Source organism: Coregonus clupeaformis, unplaced genomic scaffold, assembly GCF_020615455.1.
Source record: "Coregonus clupeaformis isolate EN_2021a unplaced genomic scaffold, ASM2061545v1 scaf0430, whole genome shotgun sequence".
Taxonomy (NCBI): Eukaryota; Metazoa; Chordata; class Actinopteri; order Salmoniformes; family Salmonidae; genus Coregonus; species Coregonus clupeaformis.
In genome coordinates, this window is record NW_025533885.1 from 282,120 (window position 1) to 304,672 (window position 22,553).

A 22,553-nucleotide genomic window follows, 5' to 3' on the forward strand; every position below is an offset into this window, starting at 1 on the left:
GACACTTTTAAATGTGCCTTTAGAGGCCATACAATTCAGTACTCATCTCTAAAACAAAAGCAGTTTAGGTCGAAAGAGTCCATATTAACAAAGGAAATGGAAGGACTAACAGTACAGATAGATAGCACTGTACCATAGAGTCTCAGAATAAATTAGAGGAAAAACAAATAGAAATGGAGGAACTTATTCAAGAAAGATCAAGTGTAATATATTACAAAGATAAAGCAAACTGGATGGAATATGGGGAAAAATGCACCAAATTATTCTTTAATCTTCAACATAGAAATGCTACCAAAAAGAATTAATTGAAACTTGTTACAAATGACGGAGTCACCCATGAATCACCAAACAATATTTTGAAAGAGGAAGTAAAGTACTTTAAGCATATGTTTTTGTTTCAGTCTCCTCCATCTCCACTAACCGAAGCTAATTTAAAATATTAATAATGTAAAATTAACAGCTGTACAGAAAGACTCATGTGAAGGCCAAATTACAGAGGAACAACTCCAGGGTTGATATACTCAGAGGACCGTTATTAGCATGTTTTAACCACTACTATGTAAATGGTAGATTATCAGATACTCAACAAGGTGGTCTGATTTCATTATTACTGAAACAGGACCCAAGTGGTAAATATAAAGATCCAGTCCATTAAAAAAATTGGAGGCCCCTTACACTTCAGTGTTGTGATGCAAAAATTCTATCAAAATGCATAGCGCTTAGAATTAAAAAGGTATTGTTGGATATTATTCATTCTAATCAGACACGTTTTTTACAAGGACGATACATTGGAGATAATATAAGGCAAGTACTGGAAACAATAGAACACTATGAAAAATCTGGGAAACCAGGCCTACTATTCATAGCTGACTTTGAAAAGGTTTTTGATAAAGTATGACTGGAGTTTATATATAAATGCCTGGAATATTTCAATTTTTTAGAATTTCTTATGAAATGGGTTAAAGTATTATAATAACCCTAGGTGTAAAATAGTACATAATGGCTACTTCTCAGAAAATGTTTAACTGTCAAGAGGAGTGAAACAAGGTTGTCCACTATCGGCATATCTATATATTATTGGCAAATGTTAGCTGTTAAAATCAGATCCAACAACAATATCAAGGGGTTAGAAATCCAGGGCTTAAAAACAAAGGTGCCACTGTACACTGATGATTTATGTTTTCTTTTAAATCCACAACTTGAATCCCTCCACAGCCTCATAGAGGATCTAGATACTTTTTCTAACCTCTCTGGATTACAACCAAATTATGATGAGTGTACTATATTACGTATTGGATCACTAAGAAATACAATATTTACATTACCATGTAGTTTACCAATAAAATGGTCTGATGGTGATGTGGATATACTTGGTATACATATCCCGAAAGAAATACAATTCTCACTCCAATACATTTGTATAGAAAGTTAGCAAAAATAGATAAGATCTTGCTACCATGGAAAGGACAATACCTGTCTATTTGTGGAAAAATCACCCTGATTAACTCTTTAGTATTATCCCAGTTTACATATTTGCTTATGGTCTTGCCTACGCCTAGCGAACAGTTTTTTATATTATATGAGCAAAATATATTCCATTTTATTTGGAATGACAAGCCAAACAAAATTAAAAGGGCCTATTTATATAATGAATATGAATTCGGAGGACAGAAATTATTAAATGTTAAAGCATTACAGCTATCACTAAAAGCTTCAGTCATACAAAAGTTATACTTAAATCCAAACTGGTTCTCTAGCGAATTAGTAAGATTGTCTCACCCAATGTTCAAGAATGGCCTTTTCCCCTTTATTCAGATTACAACCTCGCACTTTCGGTTATTTGAAAATTAAATAATCTCCGAAATATCGCTATTTTTAAAACAAGCCATAGAAAGTTGGTTGAAATTTCAGTTTAATCCACCAGAAAAGACCGAACAAATAATACAACAAATATTGTGGTTAAACTCAAATATACTAACTGATAAAAAATAAAAAAATAACTATAACAAATAAAATAAAAGGGTATACAGGGGAAAAAAGTAATTTATTTTTTATTTAGTATTTTATAGGGGTGTAACGATTCGTTTTAACAACGATTCGATTTGTATCACGATTCGTGGTTGTCGATACGATTCAAGGATGATATTGGTTCATTTAGAACGATACGATCCGAAACGATTCAGTGACTTGAAATCGATTCAGTAACCTTTTAGCCAAAAATTCAACCAGTGTGTTGATAAATACCTGGATACTGGACAGTGCAGGTGAAGTTTCCTAGATTCCTGTTTCTTGTAAGGACCGCAATGGTGGCTTGATAATTTCTCGCTCGTCGGCTTCTCCTCTGTTGTCCGCCATGCTTTGTTTTGTTGTCTTGGCGCCTTTGCGCTGCTGCTGGCGCGATGACGTCACGGATAGGCAGACTGAATCGAGTAATGTTTAAAGCCTTTATCATTAAAAGTGCTAAGAAAAAACATCCATATAAAGTCTGACGTGCTTAAATCCAATGAGTTATTTCCTAGTATCGATACAATTGATTTATTACATTTGAAAACGATGTTAGATCGATATATGTTGTCCAAAAGGCCAACTCGCCGAGCACAGATCGATGTAGTTGGATCATAGGAATATAAATCGATACATCGATGTAGTAGATGGATCGTTACACCCCTAGTATTTTATTTTTCTATTTTTTCATACTGGCCCCCTGTGGGAATCGAACCCACAACCCTGGCGTTGCAAATGCCATGCTCTACCAACTGAGCTACATCCCTGCCAGCCATTCCCTCCCCTACCCTGGATGACGCTGGGCCAATTGTGCGCCACCCCATGGGTCTCCCGGTCGCGGCCGGCTACGACAGAGCCTGGATCCCCTGCTGATTTTGTACGTTTGCCCACTGACAAAGACATGATCAGTCTATAATTTTAATGGTAGGTTTATTTGAACAGTGAGAGACAGAATAACAACAACAAAATCCAGAAAAACGCATGTCAAAAATGTTATAAATTGATTTGCATTTTAATGAGGGAAGTAAGTATTTGACCCCTCTGCAAAATATGACTTAGTACTTGGTGGCAAAACCCTTGTTGGCAATCACAGAAGTCAGACATTTCTTGTAGTTGGCCACCAGGTTTGCACACATCTCAGGAGGGATTTTGTCCCACTCGTCTTTGCAGATCTTCTCCAAGTCATTAAGGTTTCGAGCATGACGTTTGGCAACTCGAACCTTCAGCTCCCTCCACAGATTTTCTATGGGATTAAGGTCTGGAGACTGGCTAGGCCACTCCAGGACCTTAATGTGCTTCTTCTTGAGCCACTCCTTTGTTGCCTTGGCCGTGTGTTTTGGGTCATTGTCATGCTGGAATACCCATCCATGACCCATTTTCAATGCCCTGGCTGAGGGAAGGAGGTTCTCACCCAAGATTTGACGGTACATGGTACATGGCCCCGTCCATCGTCCCTTTGATGCGGTGAAGTTGTCCTGTCTCCTTAGCAGAAAAACACCCCCAAAGCATAATGTTTTCACCTCCATGTTTGACGGTGGGGATGGTGTTCTTGGGGTCATAGGAAGCATTCCTCCTCCTCCAAACACGGCGAGTTGAGTTGATGCCAAAGAGCTCGATTTTGGTCTCATCTGACCACAACACTTTCACCCAGTTCTCCTCTGAATCATTCAGATGTTCATTGACAAACTTCAGACGGGCCTGTATATTTGATTTCTTGAGCAGGGGGACCTTGCGGGCGCTGCAGGATTTCAGTCCTTCACGGCGTAGTGTGTTACCAATTGTTTTCTTGGTGACTATGGTCCCAGCTGCCTTGAGATCATTGACAAGATCCTCCCGTGTAGTTCTGGGCTGATTCCTCACCGTTCTCATGATCATTGCAACTCCACGAGGTGAGATCTTAGTGGCCGGGGACTTTAACGGAGGAAAACTTAAATCCGTTTGACCTAATTTCTACCAGCATGTCACGTGCAACCAGATAAAAAAAAACTCTAGACAACTTTACTCCACACACAGAGACTCGTACAAAGCTCTCCCTCGCCCTCCATTTGACAAATCTTACCATAATTCTATCCTCCTGATTCCTGCTTACAAGCAAAAACGAAAGTGACTCGCTCAATACGGAAGTGGTCAGATGACGCAGATGCTAAGCAACAGGACTGTTTTGCTAGCACAGACTGGAACATGTTCCGGGATTCTTCAGATAGCATTGAGGAGTACACCACATCAGTCACTGGCTTCATTAATAAGTGCATCGATGACGTTGTCCCCACAGTGACCGTACGTACATATCCCAACCAGAAGCCATGGATTACAGGCAACATCCGCACTGAGCTAAAGGATAGAGCTAAAGCTTTCAAGGAGCGGGACTCTAACCCGGACGCTTATAAGAAATCCCACTATGCCCTCCAATGAACCATCAAACAGGCAAAGTGTCAATACAGGACTAAGATTGAATCCTACTACACCGACTCCGACGCTCGTCTGATGTGGCAGGGCCTGCAAACTATTACGGACTACAAAGGGAAGCCCAGCCGCAAGCTGCCCAGTGACACGAGCCCACCAGATGAGCTAAATTACTTCTAAGCTCGCTTCGAGGAAAGTAACCCTGAAGCATGCATGAGAGCACCAGCTGTTCTGGACGACTGTGTGACCACGCTCTCCGTAGCCAATGTGAGTAAGACTTTTAAACAGGTCAACATTCACAAGGCCGCAGGTTCAGACAGATTACCAGGACGTGTACTCCGAGCATGCGCTGACCAACTGGCAAGTGTCTTCACTGACATTTTCAACCTGTCCTTGACCGAGTCTGTAATACCTACATGTTTCAAGCACACCACCATAGTCCCTATGCCCAAGAACGCCAAGGTAACCTGCCTAAATGACTACCGACCGACATGACTCACATCAACGCCATCATCCCAGAATCCCTAGACCCACTCCAATTTGCATACCACCCCAACAGATCCACAGATGACGCAATCTCTATTGCACTCCACACTGGACAAAAGGAACACCTATGTGAGAATGCTGTTCATTGACTACAGCTCAGCGTTCAATACCATACTGCCCTCAAAGCTCATCACTAAGCTAAGGACCCTGGGACTAAACACCTCCCTCTGCAACTGGATCCTGATGGGCCACCCCCAGTTGGTAAGGGTAGGTAACAACACATCTGCCACACTGATCCTCAACACGGGGGCCCCTCAGGGGTGCGTGTTTAGTCCACTCCTGTACTCCTTGTTCACCCACGACTGCATGGCCAGGCACGACTCCAACACCATCATTACGTTTGCTGACACAACGGTGGTAGGCCTGATCACCGACAACGATAAAACAGCCTATAGATCAGAGACCTGGCAGTGTGGTTCCAGGATAACAACCTCTCCCTCAACGTGATCAAGACAAAGGAGCTGATCGTGGACTACAGGAAATAGAGTGCCGAGCACGCCCCCATTCACATCGATGAGGCTGTAGTGGAACAGGTTGAGAGCTTCAAGTTCCGTGGTGTCCACATCACCAACAAACTATCATGGTCCAAACACACCAAGACAGTCGTGAAGAGGGCACGACAAAGCCTATTCCCCCTAAGGAGACTGAAAAGATTCGGCATGGGTCCTCAGATCCTCAAAAAATTCTACAGCTGCAACATTGAGAGCATCCTGACTGGTTGCATCACAGCCTGGTATGGCAACTGCTCGGCCTCCGACCGCAAGGCACTACAGAGGGTAGTGCGTACGGCCCAGTACATCACTGGGGCCTAGCTTCCTGCCATCCAGGACCTCTATACCTGGAGGTGTCAAAAGGAAGGCCCTAAAACATTGTCAAAGACTCCAGCCACCCTAGTCATAGACTGTTCTCTCTGCTACTGCACGGCAAGCGGTACCGGAGCGCCAAGTCTAGGTCCAAAAGACTCCTTAACAGCTTCTACCCCCAAGCCATAAGACTGCTGAACAATTCATCATATGGTTACCCGGACTATTTGCATTGACCCCCCCTTTTTTTATACTGCTGCTACTCACTGCTATGTATATAGCCTTGTTATTGTTTTTTGTGTTTTCTTTAACTTTAGTTTATTTAGTAAATATTTTTACATATTTTCTTAACTCTATTTCTTGAACTGTATTGTTGGTTAAGGGCTTGTCAGTAAGCATTTCACGGTAAGGTCTACACCTGTTGTATTTGGCTCATGTGGTAAATACAATTTGATTTGATTAGATTTTGACTTTTGTCACTCCTGATGGTTTGTTTTCCTACCTTCGTCTTCCGTTCGGGTTACGTTTCAAAGGCTCATTCACATCGTGCTACGTGGTCTGGAAAATGCTGAGGCATATTTGGACAATGTGTTGGTATTTAGTACCACCTGGCCAGAACACCTTCAGAATTTTAGGAGTCTGTTCGAGCGTTTCTTAGCTGCTAACTTGGCAGTTAACCTGTCAACGAGTGAAATTGCCCAAGCAAATATCTCTGGAAGGTGGTGGGGTAAGAGAAAGTCCGACCGGTCCTGCTAAAAGTGGAGGCCATCAATAACCTTCCGGTACCAGCTTCTCGCCAGGAACTGTGCCGATTCTTGGGAATGGCTGGCTACTACCAGGCTTTTTTCCAGAACGTTGCCCAGGTTGTTGAGCCACTTACAGATCTGACCAGTCTGAAAGTCGTTTTGCGTTGGAGCCCCGACTGTCAGGAGGCTTTTGAGAAGACAAAGACCCTTTTGGTGTTAGCTGCTCCGGATTTCTGTCGTCCATTTTCTTTGTATACCGATGCCAGCGATGTAGGAGCTGTGCTCTACAGAAAGACGATAACAACATTGAGTTCTCCTGTGGGGTACTTTTCAAAGAAATTGGCCTCATATCAGAAACACTACTCGGATATTGAGAAGGAGACACTCGCTTTGGTACTGGCTCTTCAGCACTTCAAGGTTTATTTACTGGGCGCTCATGGAGGGTGTCTTTTAGGTCCCAGTTGTTGTTGCTAGTCAACTTTCACTGGACCCCCCGATCACTGTCTTTCAGAACCCCTCCTAGAACTCCACCTGTTCGTTTTGGTTGTTAGCGACTCTTTGTTAGTTCCCCCTTCTGTTTGTGCGACCATTTTTGGTTTCTTGCTGGGGAACGTAACATGACTGATTTCATGTCAATGCTAATATGGCTAAAATTAGCTAGCTAGCTAACTATCAACTGTAACAATGTGTCTGAGACAGTAAGTGCTCATAATGTATTTATGTTTTCAATAAACATTGGAGATGAAATATAGCTTACATGTTGTCAACAATTTAAGCCAACCGTGTGTTTTTTGCCCCATAGTTGCGCTCGCATCAGTTTTGTTGCTAAGCAACCAACCCATCTATACGATCGCAGGTTGTAGACAATGCAGCTTTTAAAGGGATAGCGGTATGCTAGCGTACCTGTAGACTTCCAGTCATTGCGCTAATGCTAGTTAACATTGGCTTGTGAATCTACCTCTGACTTCCTTCATACTGCACGCGGAGACATAAAAATATTGACAGAATTTCGCACTATCCCTTTAAAGTACATTTACGATTGAGCTGACATTCACCATTTACTGTGAATGCAATCTCTGCAAACATTGCCTTTAAAAGCCTCATTCTCTACAACACACGATTTGATTGAATCTCTGCCCAGGTCAGTACTCCGGACCTTGTAGGCAATGTTCCCTCTAATTATTTTCGGCACTGAACAAATTTCAGGTCTGCTGAGCGCAAACTTCTGGTGCGCGTTTACTGTGAACACTGTGGCTGTACCCGCTTTAAGTTACAGTTTTAACAGTGGCCAAGTAGGCTACTGTGGCTATTTGATCATAATGTAGGCCTACCAGAGTGGCCTACCGTCAAAAACAAAGGAGAAAATGCATCCCATAACATTTTAACATGGAAATAGCTGTTCTATCATTCAGCCTACAGTAGCAGCCAATGTGTGGTGTTCAATGTAGGTCTACATTCCATGATACTTTATTTTTATTTTTATATGCAGGGCTTGACATTAACCTGTTTATTCACTAGTCCTTCAGACAAGGAGGTGACTGAAAATGTTGTGTTGTTTGATGCAAGAAACCACTTTACAAAATAAAATGCATTGTTATTCACATACCATTATTACTGAGAATCAGACAAATTAAGCTACCCTCTGCCTATTGGCTATTTAGCTTATTCAAGCCTGTCTCAAAATACAACACTGCCCCTTTAAGACAAAAACAAAGCTCTTTACCTGACTCGCTTTTCAAAGATGGCTAGAAAAGTACACGTGTTGTACTCTTGTAGGAAGCAACCACTCCCCTATTGCTGACTATAAATTATCTATAACTGGACTAATAACTCACTAACTAGCAAAGGATATGAACAAATGATCTATAACTGGGATAATAACTCACTAACTAGCAAAGGATATGAACAAATGATCTATAACTGGGATAATAACTCACTAACTAGCAAAGGATATGAACTAAATGATCTATAACTGGGATAATAACTCACTAACTAGCAAAGGATATGAACAGATGATCTATAACTGGGCTAATAACTCACTAACTAGCAAAGGATATGAACAGATGATCTATAACTGGGCTAATAACTCACTAACTAGCAAAGGATATGAACAAAATGTACACACGTGGCTACATGCAGCTCTCTCTTTGATCTCAAAACAAGCGCATCTACTCACGACCGCTCATGCTGTAAACACAGTCCAGTTCAAAGTAAATGGCACAGATCCATATTTGGCAATGGCCTATTTGCATATAGGCCTACTGCAGCTCTGATTGGTTATGCCGCACCGGTCTGTGTAGAGTAGGGGCTGAGTAGTGTGTGTCAATGCAATAGAATCCTACTCCGATGCTTTCTGCCTACAACAAAATATCTTGCATAGTTAGTTTTTATTTCGGTATGTTGCATTGAAAGTGGTTAATATGGCGTTGATTCGATCACAGTTGCCACAGTAAAGAGAAACGTTGATAATGTTAACAGGGAAAACTCTAGAATAGTGGTCACCAACCTTTTCTGAGTCAAGATTCACTTTGAGTCAAAATGCAAGCCGAGATCTACCTCTCAGATTGACTTAATAAACGTAAGCCTATGCAGCATTAACTAATTAATAACAGTTCTGTAGCAATGAGGTTAGTGCAGTAGGCTAGAGGCCCAGTACATTATCACTGTATATTGGCTACGCTTGAATTGTCCTGCCAATGAATGCATTGTTGTTTGGGCCATTTTTAAAAATTATATTTCCACATTTGAGGCTATATGATCCCACCGGTAATAGATCCGTTGTTGTGTTACTGGTGAAGCACAGCTGAGTGAGCATACATTTAAATAATTAGCTTTTTATTTTACTGGGCTGATGGTGCCTGGGCTGATGGTGCCTGGGCTGATGGTGCCTGGGCTGATGGTCAGTCTCAGCGGAGGGAGAGAGCAGCAGACTGACGGTCCGCCTCTCACCATCCCTCCTCTCTCCCTTTCCTCCACTGCCTCTCACCATCCCTCCTCTCTCCCTTTCCTCCACTGCCTCTCACCATCCCTCCTCTCTCCCTTTCCTCCACTGCCTCTCACCATCCCTCCTCTCTCCCTTTCCTTCGCCTCTCACCATCCCTCCTCTCTCCCTTTCCTCCACTGCCTCTCACCATCCCTCCTCTCTCCCTTTCCTCCACTGCCTCTCACCATCCCTCCTCTCTCCCTTTCCTCCACTGCCTCTCACCATCCCTCCTCTCTCCCTTTCCTCCACTGCCTCTCAACATCCCTCCGCTCTCCCTTTCCTCCACTGCCTCTCACCATCCCTCCTCTCTCCCTTTCCTCCACTGCCTCTCAACATCCCTCCTCTCTCCCTTTCCTCCACTGCCTCTCACCATCCCTCCTCTCTCCCTTTCCTCCACTGCCTCTCACCATCCCTCCTCTCTCCCTTTCCTCCACTGCCTCTCACCATCCCTCCTCTCTCCCTTTCCTCCACTGATACTGACCATCCCGCCGCTCTCCCTTTCCTCCACTGCCTCTCAACGTCCCTCCTCTCTCCCTTTCCTCCACTGATACTCACCATCCCTCCTCTCTCCCTTTCCTCCACTGCCTCTCACCATCCCTCCTCTCTCCCTTTCCTCCACTGCCTCTCACCATCCCTCCGCTCTCCCTTTCCTCCACTGCCTCTCACCATCCCTCCTCTCTCCCTTTCCTTCGCCTCTCACCATCCCTCCTCTCTCCCTTTCCTCCACTGCCTCTCACCATCCCTCCTCTCTCCCTTTCCTCCACTGCCTCTCACCATCCCTCCTCTCTCCCTTTCCTCCACTGCCTCTCACCATCCCTCCTCTCTCCCTTTCCTCCACTGCCTCTCACCATCCCTCCTCTCTCCCTTTCCTCCACTGCCTCTCACCATCCCTCCTCTCTCCCTTTCCTCCACTGCCTCTCACCATCCCTCCTCTCTCCCTTTCCTCCACTGCCTCTCACCATCCCTCCTCTCTCCCTTTCCTCCACTGCCTCTCACCGTCCCTCCTCTCTCACTTTCCTCCACTGCCTCTCACCGTCCCTCCTCTCTCCCTTTCCTCCACTGCCTCTCACCATCCCTCCTCTCTCCCTTTCCTCCACTGCCTCTCACCATCCCTCCTCTCTCCCTTTCCTCCACTGCCTCTCACCATCCCTCCTCTCTCCCTTTCCTCCACTGCCTCTCACCATCCCTCCTCTCTCCCTTTCCTCCACTGCCTCTCACCATCCCTCCTCTCTCCCTTTCCTCCACTGCCTCTCACCATCCCTCCTCTCTCCCTTTCCTCCACTGCCTCTCACCATCCCTCCTCTCTCCCTTTCCTCCACTGCCTCTCACCATCCCTCCTCTCTCCCTTTCCTCCACTGCCTCTCACCATCCCTCCTCTCTCCCTTCCCTCCACTGCCTCTCACCATCCCTCCTCTCTCCCTTTCCTCCACTGCCTCTCACCATCCCTCCTCTCTCCCTTTCCTCCACTGCCTCTCACCATCCCTCCTCTCTCCCTTTCCTCCACTGCCTCTCACCATCCCTCCTCTCTCCCTTTCCTCCACTGACACCGCCTCTCAACATCCCTCCTCTCTCCCTTTCCTTCACTGCCTCTCACCATCCCTCCTCTCTCCCTTTCCTCCACTGCCTCTCACCAGCCCTCCTCTCTCCCTTTCCTCCACTGCCTCTCACCATCCCTCCTCTCTCCCTTTCCTTCGCCTCTCACCATCCCTCCTCTCTCCCTTTCCTCCACTGCCTCTCACCGTCCCTCCTCTCTCCCTTTCCTCCACTGCCTCTCAACATCCCGCCGCTCTCCCTTTCCTCCACTGCCTCTCAACGTCCCTCCTCTCTCCCTTTCCTCCACTGATACTCACCATCCCTCCTCTCTCCCTTTCCTCCACTGCCTCTCACCATCCCTCCTCTCTCCCTTTCCTCCACTGCCTCTCACCATCCCTCCTCTCTCCCTTTCCTCCACTGCCTCTCAACATCCCTCCGCTCTCCCTTTCCTCCACTGCCTCTCACCATCCCTCCTCTCTCCCTTTCCTTCGCCTCTCACCATCCCTCCTCTCTCCCTTTCCTCCACTGCCTCTCACCATCCCTCCTCTCTCCCTTTCCTCCACTGCCTCTCACCATCCCTCCTCTCTCCCTTTCCTCCACTGCCTCTCACCATCCCTCCTCTCTCCCTTTCCTCCACTGCCTCTCACCATCCCTCCTCTCTCCCTTTCCTCCACTGCCTCTCACCATCCCTCCTCTCTCCCTTTCCTCCACTGCCTCTCACCATCCCTCCTCTCTCCCTTTCCTCCACTGCCTCTCACCATCCCTCCTCTCTCCCTTTCCTCCACTGCCTCTCACCATCCCTCCTCTCTCCCTTTCCTCCACTGCCTCTCACCAGCCCTCCTCTCTCCCTTTCCTCCACTGCCTCTCACCATCCCTCCTCTCTCCCTTTCCTCCACTGATACTGACCATCCCTCCGCTCTCCCTTTCCTCCACTGCCTCTCAACGTCCCTCCTCTCTCCCTTTCCTCCTCTCTCCCTTTCCTCCACTGCCTCTCACCATCCCTCCTCTCTCCCTTTCCTTCGCCTCTCACCATCCCTCCTCTCTCCCTTTCCTCCACTGCCTCTCACCATCCCTCCTCTCTCCCTTTCCTCCACTGCCTCTCACCATCCCTCCTCTCTCCCTTTCCTCCACTGCCTCTCACCGTCCCTCCTCTCTCACTTTCCTCCACTGCCTCTCACCGTCCCTCCTCTCTCCCTTTCCTCCACTGCCTCTCACCATCCCTCCTCTCTCCCTTTCCTCCACTGCCTCTCACCATCCCTCCTCTCTCCCTTTCCTCCACTGCCTCTCACCATCCCTCCTCTCTCCCTTTCCTCCACTGCCTCTCACCATCCCTCCTCTCTCCCTTTCCTCCACTGCCTCTCACCATCCCTCCTCTCTCCCTTTCCTCCACTGCCTCTCACCGTCCCTCCTCTCTCCCTTTCCTCCACTGCCTCTCACCATCCCTCCTCTCTCCCTTTCCTCCACTGCCTCTCACCAGCCCTCCTCTCTCCCTTTCCTCCACTGCCTCTCACCATCCCTCCTCTCTCCCTTTCCTCCACTGCCTCTCACCATCCCCTCCTCTCTCCCTTTCCTCCACTGCCTCTCACCATCCCTCCTCTCTCCCTTTCCTCCACTGCCTCTCACCATCCCTCCTCTCTCCCTTTCCTCCACTGCCTCTCACCATCCCTCCTCTCTCCCTTTCCTCCACTGCCTCTCAACGTCCCTCCTCTCTCCCTTTCCTCCACTGCCTCTCACCATCCCTCCTCTCTCCCTTTCCTCCACTGACACCGACCAAAAAGGGACACCGTCTTCTAGCTGAGGGCGAAACTCGAGTCGCACTGCATTATTTCTGCCTCATGCACAAATTCATGTTGTTACTTACATTTACATTTTAGTCATTTAGCAGACGCTCTACTTCTATGAACAGAGAAAGTGAAATATTCCTCAATATTAAAAAAGACCCAAGCCTCTAATAATAACAACAACACAAGCCTATAGATACCTCATTCATTACTGCTGCAGTGCTTGTTGTAGATCTGAGTGGAAATAGGAAGAACGGGCATTTTATGGTTTATAAAAGTGTTGAATACAAAATGTTGACAGTGCTGGGTAAGAACTTAAATATGAACTCATTCATAAAAACAGCATCTCTTTGCTGTATTCGTTGACAGTCTCTCTCTAGTCACATTTTTAAACGTTTTTAAATCTCACAGTATAAACTTCGCTGTAGCTTTATTTTACGCCTGCTACGTTACTGCGGACACGGTCATCTGAGCCATCCGATTGGCCAGCGGTGGACTTACAGTGCGCTTGATTTGCTCTCTGGGCCCGTCGGGAAGGCAGAGTTTGTACCTTCAGACACATGTAATGGTTCAAAATGGCAACAGTTCTCCTACCCGGCGCGCAGGGCAGCTGAATCGGGTGCACCTAGCGCCAACAGCGCCAACAGCCTGAGAATACAAATAGGAACACAAGGCTTTATCGTTGGGTTTTTTACAGAAACGTTTGGCGATGGACTAGGAATGCCTTGGAGATCGACCGGTTGGTTGCTGACCACTGGTCTAGAAAGTTGAGTGAAGCTCAATCTCGTGCTTCTCTCTGTGGGCTGATATTTCTGGTGCTTCTCTCTGTGGGCTGATATTTCTGGTGCTTCTCTCTGTGGGCTGATATTTCTGAGCGACAGTCTCGGGGCTACTGCGTATGCACGCACGCACGCAGCTTAGAGAGAACATTGCTGGTAGGGTAAGATTTGAATACCCCTGGCCTATACTCTCAGATCTGAGGTTCAACTGTTTTCTTTTCCCAACGCAGCCACTACCACAGCATGGATATCTTCACCCACTATGACCTGCTGTCGTCCAACGGGACCAAGGTGGCTGAGGGACACAAGGCTTCCTTCTGTCTGGAGGACACAGAGTGTCACGAAGGTGAGTCTGGGAGGCAAACTAATCAGAACAGAGTCTACTGGAGGTCCAGCCAATCAGAGTAGACTATTGGAGGTCCAGCCAATCAAAACAGCCTTAACAGGAGGGCCAGCCAATCAAAACATACTCCACTAGAGGGCCAGCCAATCAAACATAGTCTTTATTTGGGTGTTAAGATCAGGGATATCTTATCCAACATTCAAGGTGGAACATTCTGTATCTGGTTTTGGAGGATGTGTAATTGTTGGTGTTAGAAGTCCAGTTGGTGTAATTTGTGTTCTCCAGGTATCTCTAAGAGGTATGAGTGTATGTGTGTTTTCCAGGTATCTCTAAGAGGTATGAGCGTATCTGTGTTCTCCAGGTATCTCTAAGAGGTATGAGTGTATCTGTGTTCTCCAGGTATCTCTAAGAGGTATGAGTGTATCTGTGTTCTCCAGGTATCTCTAAGAGGTATGAGCGTATCTGTGTTCTCCAGGTATCTCTAAGAGGTATGAGTGTATCTGTGTTCTCCAGGTATCTCTAATAGGTATGAGTGTATCTGTGTTCTCCAGGTATCTCTAAGAGGTATGAGTGTATCTGTGTTCTCCAGGTATCTCTAAGAGGAATGAGTGTATCTGTGTTCTCCAGGTATCTCTAAGAGGTATGAGTGTATCTGTGTTCTCCAGGTATCTCTAAGAGGTATGAGTGTATCTGTGTTCTCCAGGTATCTCTAAGAGGTATGAGTGTATCTGTGTTCTCCAGGTATCTCTAAGAGGTATGAGTGTGCTAACTTTGGAGAGCAGGGCATCACCGTGGGGTGTTGGGACCTGTATCGCCATGACATCGACTGCCAGTGGATCGACATCACCGACATCAAACCAGGAAACTACATCTTACAGGTGAACAACCTTGTCTTCTGTTGCTGTTAAAACATCCTAGGGAGGCCCTGAATCAGACTAAACTTCCAAAACATGAAACTGCGTGAGGTTATAAATATTGCAAACTACACATTTGAGTGTGCTGCCAATATTCTGTCCGCATTTAATTGGACCCTTTGAAAACTCACTGAGTCCCTGGAGGGAGCGCCAGACTAAGTGCAGACTACGGAGTGACAGAATTACAGTAACTTGATGATGTGAACTCCATATTATTTACTTATTGTGTTTGATGTTCCATCATTTCAGATTGTGATCAATCCAAACTTTGAAGTGGCAGAGAGCGACTTCACCAACAACGCCATGAAATGCAACTGCAAATACGACGGCCACCGGATTTGGCTTCACAACTGCCATATGGGTGAGCAGCTGCACCTCTAGATTTGTCATTTGAAAGATAGTCCATGGAAAACTGACCTAGAGTGGGTGTTAAAGGGCAGCCTGTTTCCTATATAGTGCACTACGTATTGTCTAGTGCTATAGGGTGCCATTTCAGGCATATCTCTAGTTCAATGTTTCCCAGTCCTCTCCTCCAGGACCCCCCAGCCAGTCCAGACCTCTCCTCCAGTACCCCCCAGCCAGTCCAGTCCTCTCCTCCAGTACCCCCAGCCAGTCCTCTCCTCCAGTACCCCCAGCCAGTCCAGTCCTCTCCTCCAGTACCCCCAGCCAGTCCAGTCCTCTCCTCCAGTACCCCCCAGCCAGACCTCTCCTCCAGTACCCCCCAGCCAGACCTCTCCTCCAGTACCCCCAGCCAGACCTCTCCTCCAGTACCCCCCAGCCAGTCCAGACCTCTCCTCCAGTACCCCCCAGCCAGTCCTCTCCTCCAGTACCCCCAGCCAGTCCAAACCTCTCCTCCAGTACCCCCAGCCAGTCCAAACCTCTCCTCCAGTACCCCCAGCCAGTCCAGTCCTCTCCTCCAGTACCCCCCAGCCAGTCCAGACCTCTCCTCCAGGACCCCCCAGCCAGTCCAGTCCTCTCCTCCAGTACCCCCAGCCAGTCCAGTCCTCTCCTCCAGTACCCCCAGCCAGTCCAGTCCTCTCCTCCAGTACCCCCCAGCCAGTCCAGTCCTCTCCTCCAGTACCCCCCAGCCAGTCCAAACCTCTCCTCCAATACCCCCCAGCCAGTCCAGACCTCTCCTCCAGTACCCCCAGCCAGTCCAGACCTCTCCTCCAGTACCCCCCAGCCAGACCTCTCCTCCAGTACCCCCCAGCCAGTCCAGTCCTCTCCTCCAGTACCCCCAGCCAGTCCAGACCTCTCCTCCAGTACCCCCAGCCAGTCCAGTCCTCTCCTCCAGGACCCCCCAGCCAGTCCAGTCCTCTCCTCCAGTACCCCCAGCCAGTCCAGTCCTCTCCTCCAGTACCCCCAGCCAGTCCAGTCCTCTCCTCCAGTACCCCCAGCCAGTCCAGTCCTCTCCTCCAGTACCCCCAGCCAGTCCAGTCCTCTCCTCCAGTCCCCCCAGCCAGTCCAGTCCTCTCCTCCAGTACCCCCAGCCAGTCCAGTCCTCTCCTCCAGTACCCCCCAGCCAGTCCAGTCCTCTCCTCCAGTACCCCCAGCCAGTCCAGTCCTCTCCTCCAGTACCCCCCAGCCAGTCCTCTCCTCCAGTACCCCCAGACAGTCCAAACCTCTCCTCCAATACCCCCCAGCCAGTCCAGACCTCTCCTCCAGTACCCCCAGCCAGTCCTCTCCTCCAGTAGGACCCCCCAGCCAGTCCAGTCCTCTCCTCCAGTACCCCCAGCCAGTCCAAACCTCTCCTCCAGTACCCCCAGCCAGTCCAAACCTCTCCTCCAATACCCCCAGCCAGTCCAAACCTCTCCTCCAGTACCCCCCAGCCAGTCCTCTCCTCCAGTACCCCCCAGCCAGTCCAGTCCTCTCCTCCAGTACCCCCAGCCAGTCCTCTCCTCCAGTACCCCCAGCCAGTCCAAACCTCTCCTCCAATACCCCCCAGCCAGTCCAAACCTCTCCTCCAGTACCCCCCAGCCAGTCCACTTATTTAATCTATTCCAGAACTAGCACCGCTGATTCAAATGGTCACCGAATCATCAAGCCCCTCATTAGTTAAATCATCAAGCCCCTCATTAGTTAAATCAGCTAGTTCCACATACGTGGACTGGCTGGGGGGAACTCGAGAGGTTTGGGAAACAATGCCCTAGTTTGTTCCAGACTCTTCCATTGGTTTCTGTCTCTGACTGTTGTGTTCTGTTGTGTCATTGCCCCTACAGGTGATGCCTTCAGTGAGGAGGCAGAGAGGAGGTTTGAGAAATACCCAGGGCAGTTCAACAATCAGATCTCATAATCCGCCTAGCAACACACCAATCTGTTCCAGACCCATGTACAAACCAAAGAGAGGGGCGGATGTGTCTCACCATGTTCAACAATGGGACAACCAATCACCCTTTATCACCTAGCTACCTATCAGAACCCCTGTTCATCATCACATCACAAAGCAACCAACCAATCACAACCAACATCACAAAATCACAAGCCTAAATCCCAAACAAAATTCCACAAGGCAGCAGTCCAGATCTTAACTGAAGGACCCATGCTAAAGTCAAGTTATATTGTGAATGTGTTGGTGTATGTCTGAGTTGCTGTTGTTGTTGTTGTTGTTGTTATTATTATTATTATTATTATTATATTATACTGGAATACTCAGTGCTTTGTTTTGAAAACAAACTTATTTTAGATTCTTTGTTCAAATGTGAGTATATTATGTTATATTGCGTGACAGAAGAACAAGTCATAGGATTTCATACAACTAGTCTTAATGTCTGATTTATTGATGTGCAAGCTTTTCATGAATGTTTGAATGAAGTTATGAATGAAATGTTAGTTTTATTGCCAGTCTAGTTTTGAAAGGTGCTCCAGGAGAAGACCTAATTCTTCTAACAGCCTTCTTCAGTCAGAGAACCATCCTACTGCATCTCCATCGTAGACTTCGATAGACAACTCTAGTGCCCTAAAAGCCTTCTTCAGTCAGAGAACCATCCTACTGCATCTCCATCGTAGACTTCGATAGACAACTCTAGTGCCCTAACAGCCTTCTTCAGTCAGAGAACCATCCTACTGCATCGCCATCGTAGACTTCGATAGACAACTCTAGTGCCCTAAAAGCCTACTTTAGCACGCCATTGAGGACTTTCACCATTTTTAAGTAGTTGACTGGTTGGGACTTCCTATTGGTTAAGGAAAGATCACATGATTCCATCCGGGTCATCAGGAGGGATCAGCCGATGAATTATACTCCTGAGCAAACATTCCATAACTGCAGGTGTCAGTAAGTCACCAACCTTGGCTTTATACCTGTTCAGACCTGTTCAGTCTCCAGGTGGCAGTAAGTCACCAACCTTGGCTTTAAACCTGTTCAGACCTGTTCAGTCTCCAGTTGGCAGTAAGTCACCAACCTTGGCTTTAAACCTGTTCAGACCTGTTCAGTCTCCAGGTGGCAGTAAGTCACCAACCTTGGCTTTAAACCTGTTCAGACCTGTTCAGTCTCCAGGTGGCAGTATGCCCCCCTGTGTTTGTTAACCAACTCATTAGAAGTAGTAGAGGAAGACGTTGATTACTTTAAAATAGAGAAAGCCCATGCTGTCACAGAAGCCATTATGGCACAAAGGTAAGGAAACCTCTGGAAAGGAAAGGAAAGGAAACCTCTGAAAGGAAACCTCTGTGATCTCCACGCAGTTCTACTACCAGATCATACGTGAAGATCTGTGTAGATGGAATATCTAAAATGATTAGCGTTTTAATTCTCAAGTGTTAAACCATCCATCCCTAGTCAGTTTGTCATTCAGCCTGATTATGCCATGTTTTAAAACACAGTGCTCATCTAATGGTCTTACTCTTTTATGATTTGAGGCTGTTCTGGATCTCCTATGAGGATATGGTTTGGATCTCCTATGAGGATATGGTTTGGATCTCCTATGAGGATATGGTTTGGATCTCCTATGAGGATATGGTTTGGATCTCCTATGAGGATATGGTTTGGATCTCCTATGAGGATATGGTTTGGATCTCCTATGAGGATATGGTTTGGATCTCCTATGAGGATATGGTTCGGATCTCCTATGAGGATATGGTTTGGATTTGCTTGTACACAAAGGGGCCGATTCCGACTTAGGAATTCACACCTTCCTACGCTGGCCTTTCCTACGCACTTCTCAGTATTTGGTATTCAGACTTCGCTTATTCAGTCACATAATGCACTCTGCAGGTGTGGCTACCGTGCGCTCTGAATAAATTTCATTCAACCACTGAAAATCCCCCCCTTGTTGGCCAACAGATTTTCTCATGGAGTTTTTATTCAAAGGGGTTTTCAGTACATTTATCTTAAGCCATCCCTTTAAATACGGTGTACCGTTTAGTTAGAATGTTGTTGACAGACTTTAATATATTGAGAGAACGGGTTCTGGGATCAATAAAAAAAAATATATATATATATATTCATGGTTTTCTCTCGTGTGAAGGTGGTGGAATTATGATGGAATGAAGTCAAGGTCAGAATACAGCATATCTGTAGACACACCTCCATCACAACTTCATTTCTTAGATCTCCAACTCGACTGAATAGCATGCTATTCTCATGCTTAAATTCAAGGTCAGAATATGCAGAGAGCGTATTCACCAGAAAGTGAATAATATTGATGAATGTATTTCTTGCCCAATGTTTCCAGGTGCTAAGGGATTATTATGCCAGACTGAGATGAGGGATATTCATTAGTCTAGTACAGATTAAACAACTGACTGACTGACTGTGTTGTGTGTCTGTATACCTTTGGATACTTTACCTTTAAAACAACACAGGAACCTAATACATTACCTTCAAAACAACACAGGAACCTAATACATTACCTTTAAAACAACACACAAATCTAATACAGTACCTTCAAAACAACACAGGAACCTAATACATTACCTTTAAAACAACACACAAATCTAATACAGTACATTTAAAACAACACAGGAACCTAATACATTACTTTTAAAACAACACAATAATCTAATACATTACCTTTAAAACAAAGCAGGAACCTAATACATTACCTTTAAAACAACACAAGAACCTAATACATTACCTTTAAAACAACACAATAATCTAATACATTACCTTTAAAACAAAGCAGGAACCTAATACATTACCTTTGAAACAACACAGGAACCTAATATATTACCTTTAAAACAACACAGGAACCTAATACATTACCTTTAAAACAACACAATAATCTAATACATTACCTTTAAAACAACACAGGAACCTAATATGTTACCTTTAAAACAACACAAGAACCTAATACATTACCTTGAAAACACAGGAACCTAATACATTACCTTTAAAACAACACAGGAACCTAATACATTACCTTGAAAACACAGGAACCTAATACATTAACTTTAAAACACAGGAACCTATCACATAACCTTTAAAACAATACAGGAACCTAATACATGACCTTTAAAACAACACAGTATTACAACTCAACCTGAACCAGTCTTTAAGTCATGGACAGGAAGCAGAAAGGCAGATAAAACAGAAAGGTGCTACCTACTACCTGCATTACCAAATAAACCAACCAGTCAAGAACCATAAAATGTGTGTTGATGTACTGTAATTTCTCGTGGATAGACTACGTAACATAAGAGAGATGTTCTGTTCTCGTGGATAGACTACGTAACATAAGAGAGATGTTCTGTTCTCGTGGATAGACTACGTAACATAAGAGAGATGTTCTGTTCTCGTGGATAGACTACGTAACATAAGAGAGATGTTCTGTTCTCGTGGATAGACTACGTAACATAAGAGAGATGTTCTGTTCTCGTGGATAGACTACGTAACATAAGAGAGATGTTCTGTTCTCGTGGATAGACTACGTAACATAAGAGAGATGTTCTGTTCTCGTGGATAGACTACGTAACATAAGAGAGATGTTCTGTTCTCGTGGATAGACTACGTAACATAAGAGAGATGTTCTGTTCTCGTGGATAGACTACGTAACATAAGAGAGATGTTCTGTTCTTGTGGATAGACTACGTAACATAAGAGAGATGTTCTGTTCTCTTCTGCCAAGATTAGTAGAACTGTATCTGACTTTAAAACTTGGAAACGTTAACATTTTCTAAAAGTTTATTGTAAAGTCAGCGTAAAAAGCTTGATCACACAACTGATACAGTATATTATAGTGAAAAGCCTTACAACCTTGGCCGGGATTTAAAGGCAATGTTATCGTGTTCGGGGAGAACGCATTAAAAGGTCAACATTTCAGATGTCGGCTCAATCAGAAAGAAATGACCTAGAGTCTAAGCCGCATTTGAATAACACATTCATACATGGAAAAACAGATAGTCAAAAAAATACGGTTTGTTTTTAAGTTTCTGTCCTATACAGTGCATTGGGAAAGTATTCAGACCCCTTGACTTGTTCCACATTCTGCTACATTACAGCCTTATTCTAAAATTGATTAAATAAATATAAATCCTCATTAATCTACACACAATACCCCATAATGACAAAGTGAAAACAGGTTAATAAAATTAAAGAAGAAATACCTTATTTACAGCTTCCTGTTTCCATTGATCATCCTTGAGATGTTTCTACAACTTAATTGGAGTCCACCTGGGGTAAATTAAATTGATTGGACATGATTTGGAAAGGCACACACCTGTCTATATTTTATTATTATAATTATATATATATATTTTTTTTTTTAAATCTTTTTTATTTAATGTTTTTTTTTGTAATCTTTTTTTTTTTTTTGTAATTTAGCAGACGCTCTTATCCAGAGCGACTTACATGAGCAATTAGGGTTAAGTGCCTTGCTCAAGGGCACATCGACAGATTTTTCATCTAGTCGGCTCGGGGATTAGAACCAGCGACCTTTCGGTTACTGGCACAACGCTCTTAACCACTAAGCTCCTGCCGCCCCAGGTCTCACAGTTGACAGTGCATGTCAGAGCAAAAACCAAGCCATGATGTCAAATGAATTGTCTTAAGAGCTCCGAGATAGGATTGTGTCGAGGCACAGATCTGGGGAAGGGTACCAAAACATTTCTGCAGTATTGAAGGTCCCCAAGAACACAGTGGCCTCCATCATTCTTAAATGGAAGAAGTTTGGAAGGACTAAGACTCTTCCTAGAGCTGGCCGCCCGACCAAACTGAGCAATCTGGGGAGAAGGGCCTTGGTCAGGGAGATGACCAAGAACCCAATGGTCACTGACAGAGATCCAGAGTTCCTCTGTGGAGATAGGAGAACCTTCCAGAAGGACAACCATCTCTGCAGCATTCCACCAATCAGGCCTTTATGGTAGAGTGGCCAGACAAGAAGCCACTCTTCAGTAAAAGGCACATGACAGCCCGCTTGGAGTTTGCTAAAATGCACCTAAAGACTCTCAGACCATGAGAAACAAGATTCTCTGGTCTGATGAAACCAAGATTGAACTCTTTGGCCTGAATGCCAAGTGTCACGTCTGGAGGAAACCTGGCACCATCTCTACGGTGAAGCATGGTGGTGGCAGCATCATGCTGTGGGGATATTTTTCAGCGGCAGGGACTGGGAGACTAGTCAGGATCAAGGGAAAGATGAACGGAGCAAAGTACAGAGACATCCTTGATGAAAACCTGCTCCAGAGCGCTCAGGACCTCAGACTGGGGCGAAGGTTCACCTTCCAACATGACAACGACCCTAAGCACACAGCCAAGACAACGCAGGAGTGGCTTTGGGACAAGT

At 45.7% G+C, this 22,553-nt stretch overlaps 1 protein-coding gene across 4 annotated transcripts in view; it reads left to right on the forward strand.

Moving 5' to 3' along the window:
* The window catches only part of LOC121539130 (lysyl oxidase homolog 3B-like), a 117,194-nt gene extending 98,100 nt beyond the window's left edge, over positions 1 to 19,094 (forward strand). For 3 of the 4 annotated variants that reach the window (XM_041847402.2, XM_041847404.2, XM_041847403.2), the window contains 4 exons: positions 13,809 to 13,924; positions 14,663 to 14,799; positions 15,085 to 15,196; positions 17,055 to 19,094. In XM_041847402.2, the coding sequence (XP_041703336.1) occupies positions 13,809 to 13,924; positions 14,663 to 14,799; positions 15,085 to 15,196; positions 17,055 to 17,128 (439 nt within the window). In that variant the 3' untranslated portion in view covers positions 17,129 to 19,094. The remainder of the gene's footprint in view (positions 1 to 13,808; positions 13,925 to 14,662; positions 14,800 to 15,084; positions 15,197 to 17,054) is intronic. The other variant, XR_005995318.2, reaches the window with a different exon arrangement.
* Positions 19,095 to 22,553: the final 3,459 nt, after the last annotated feature.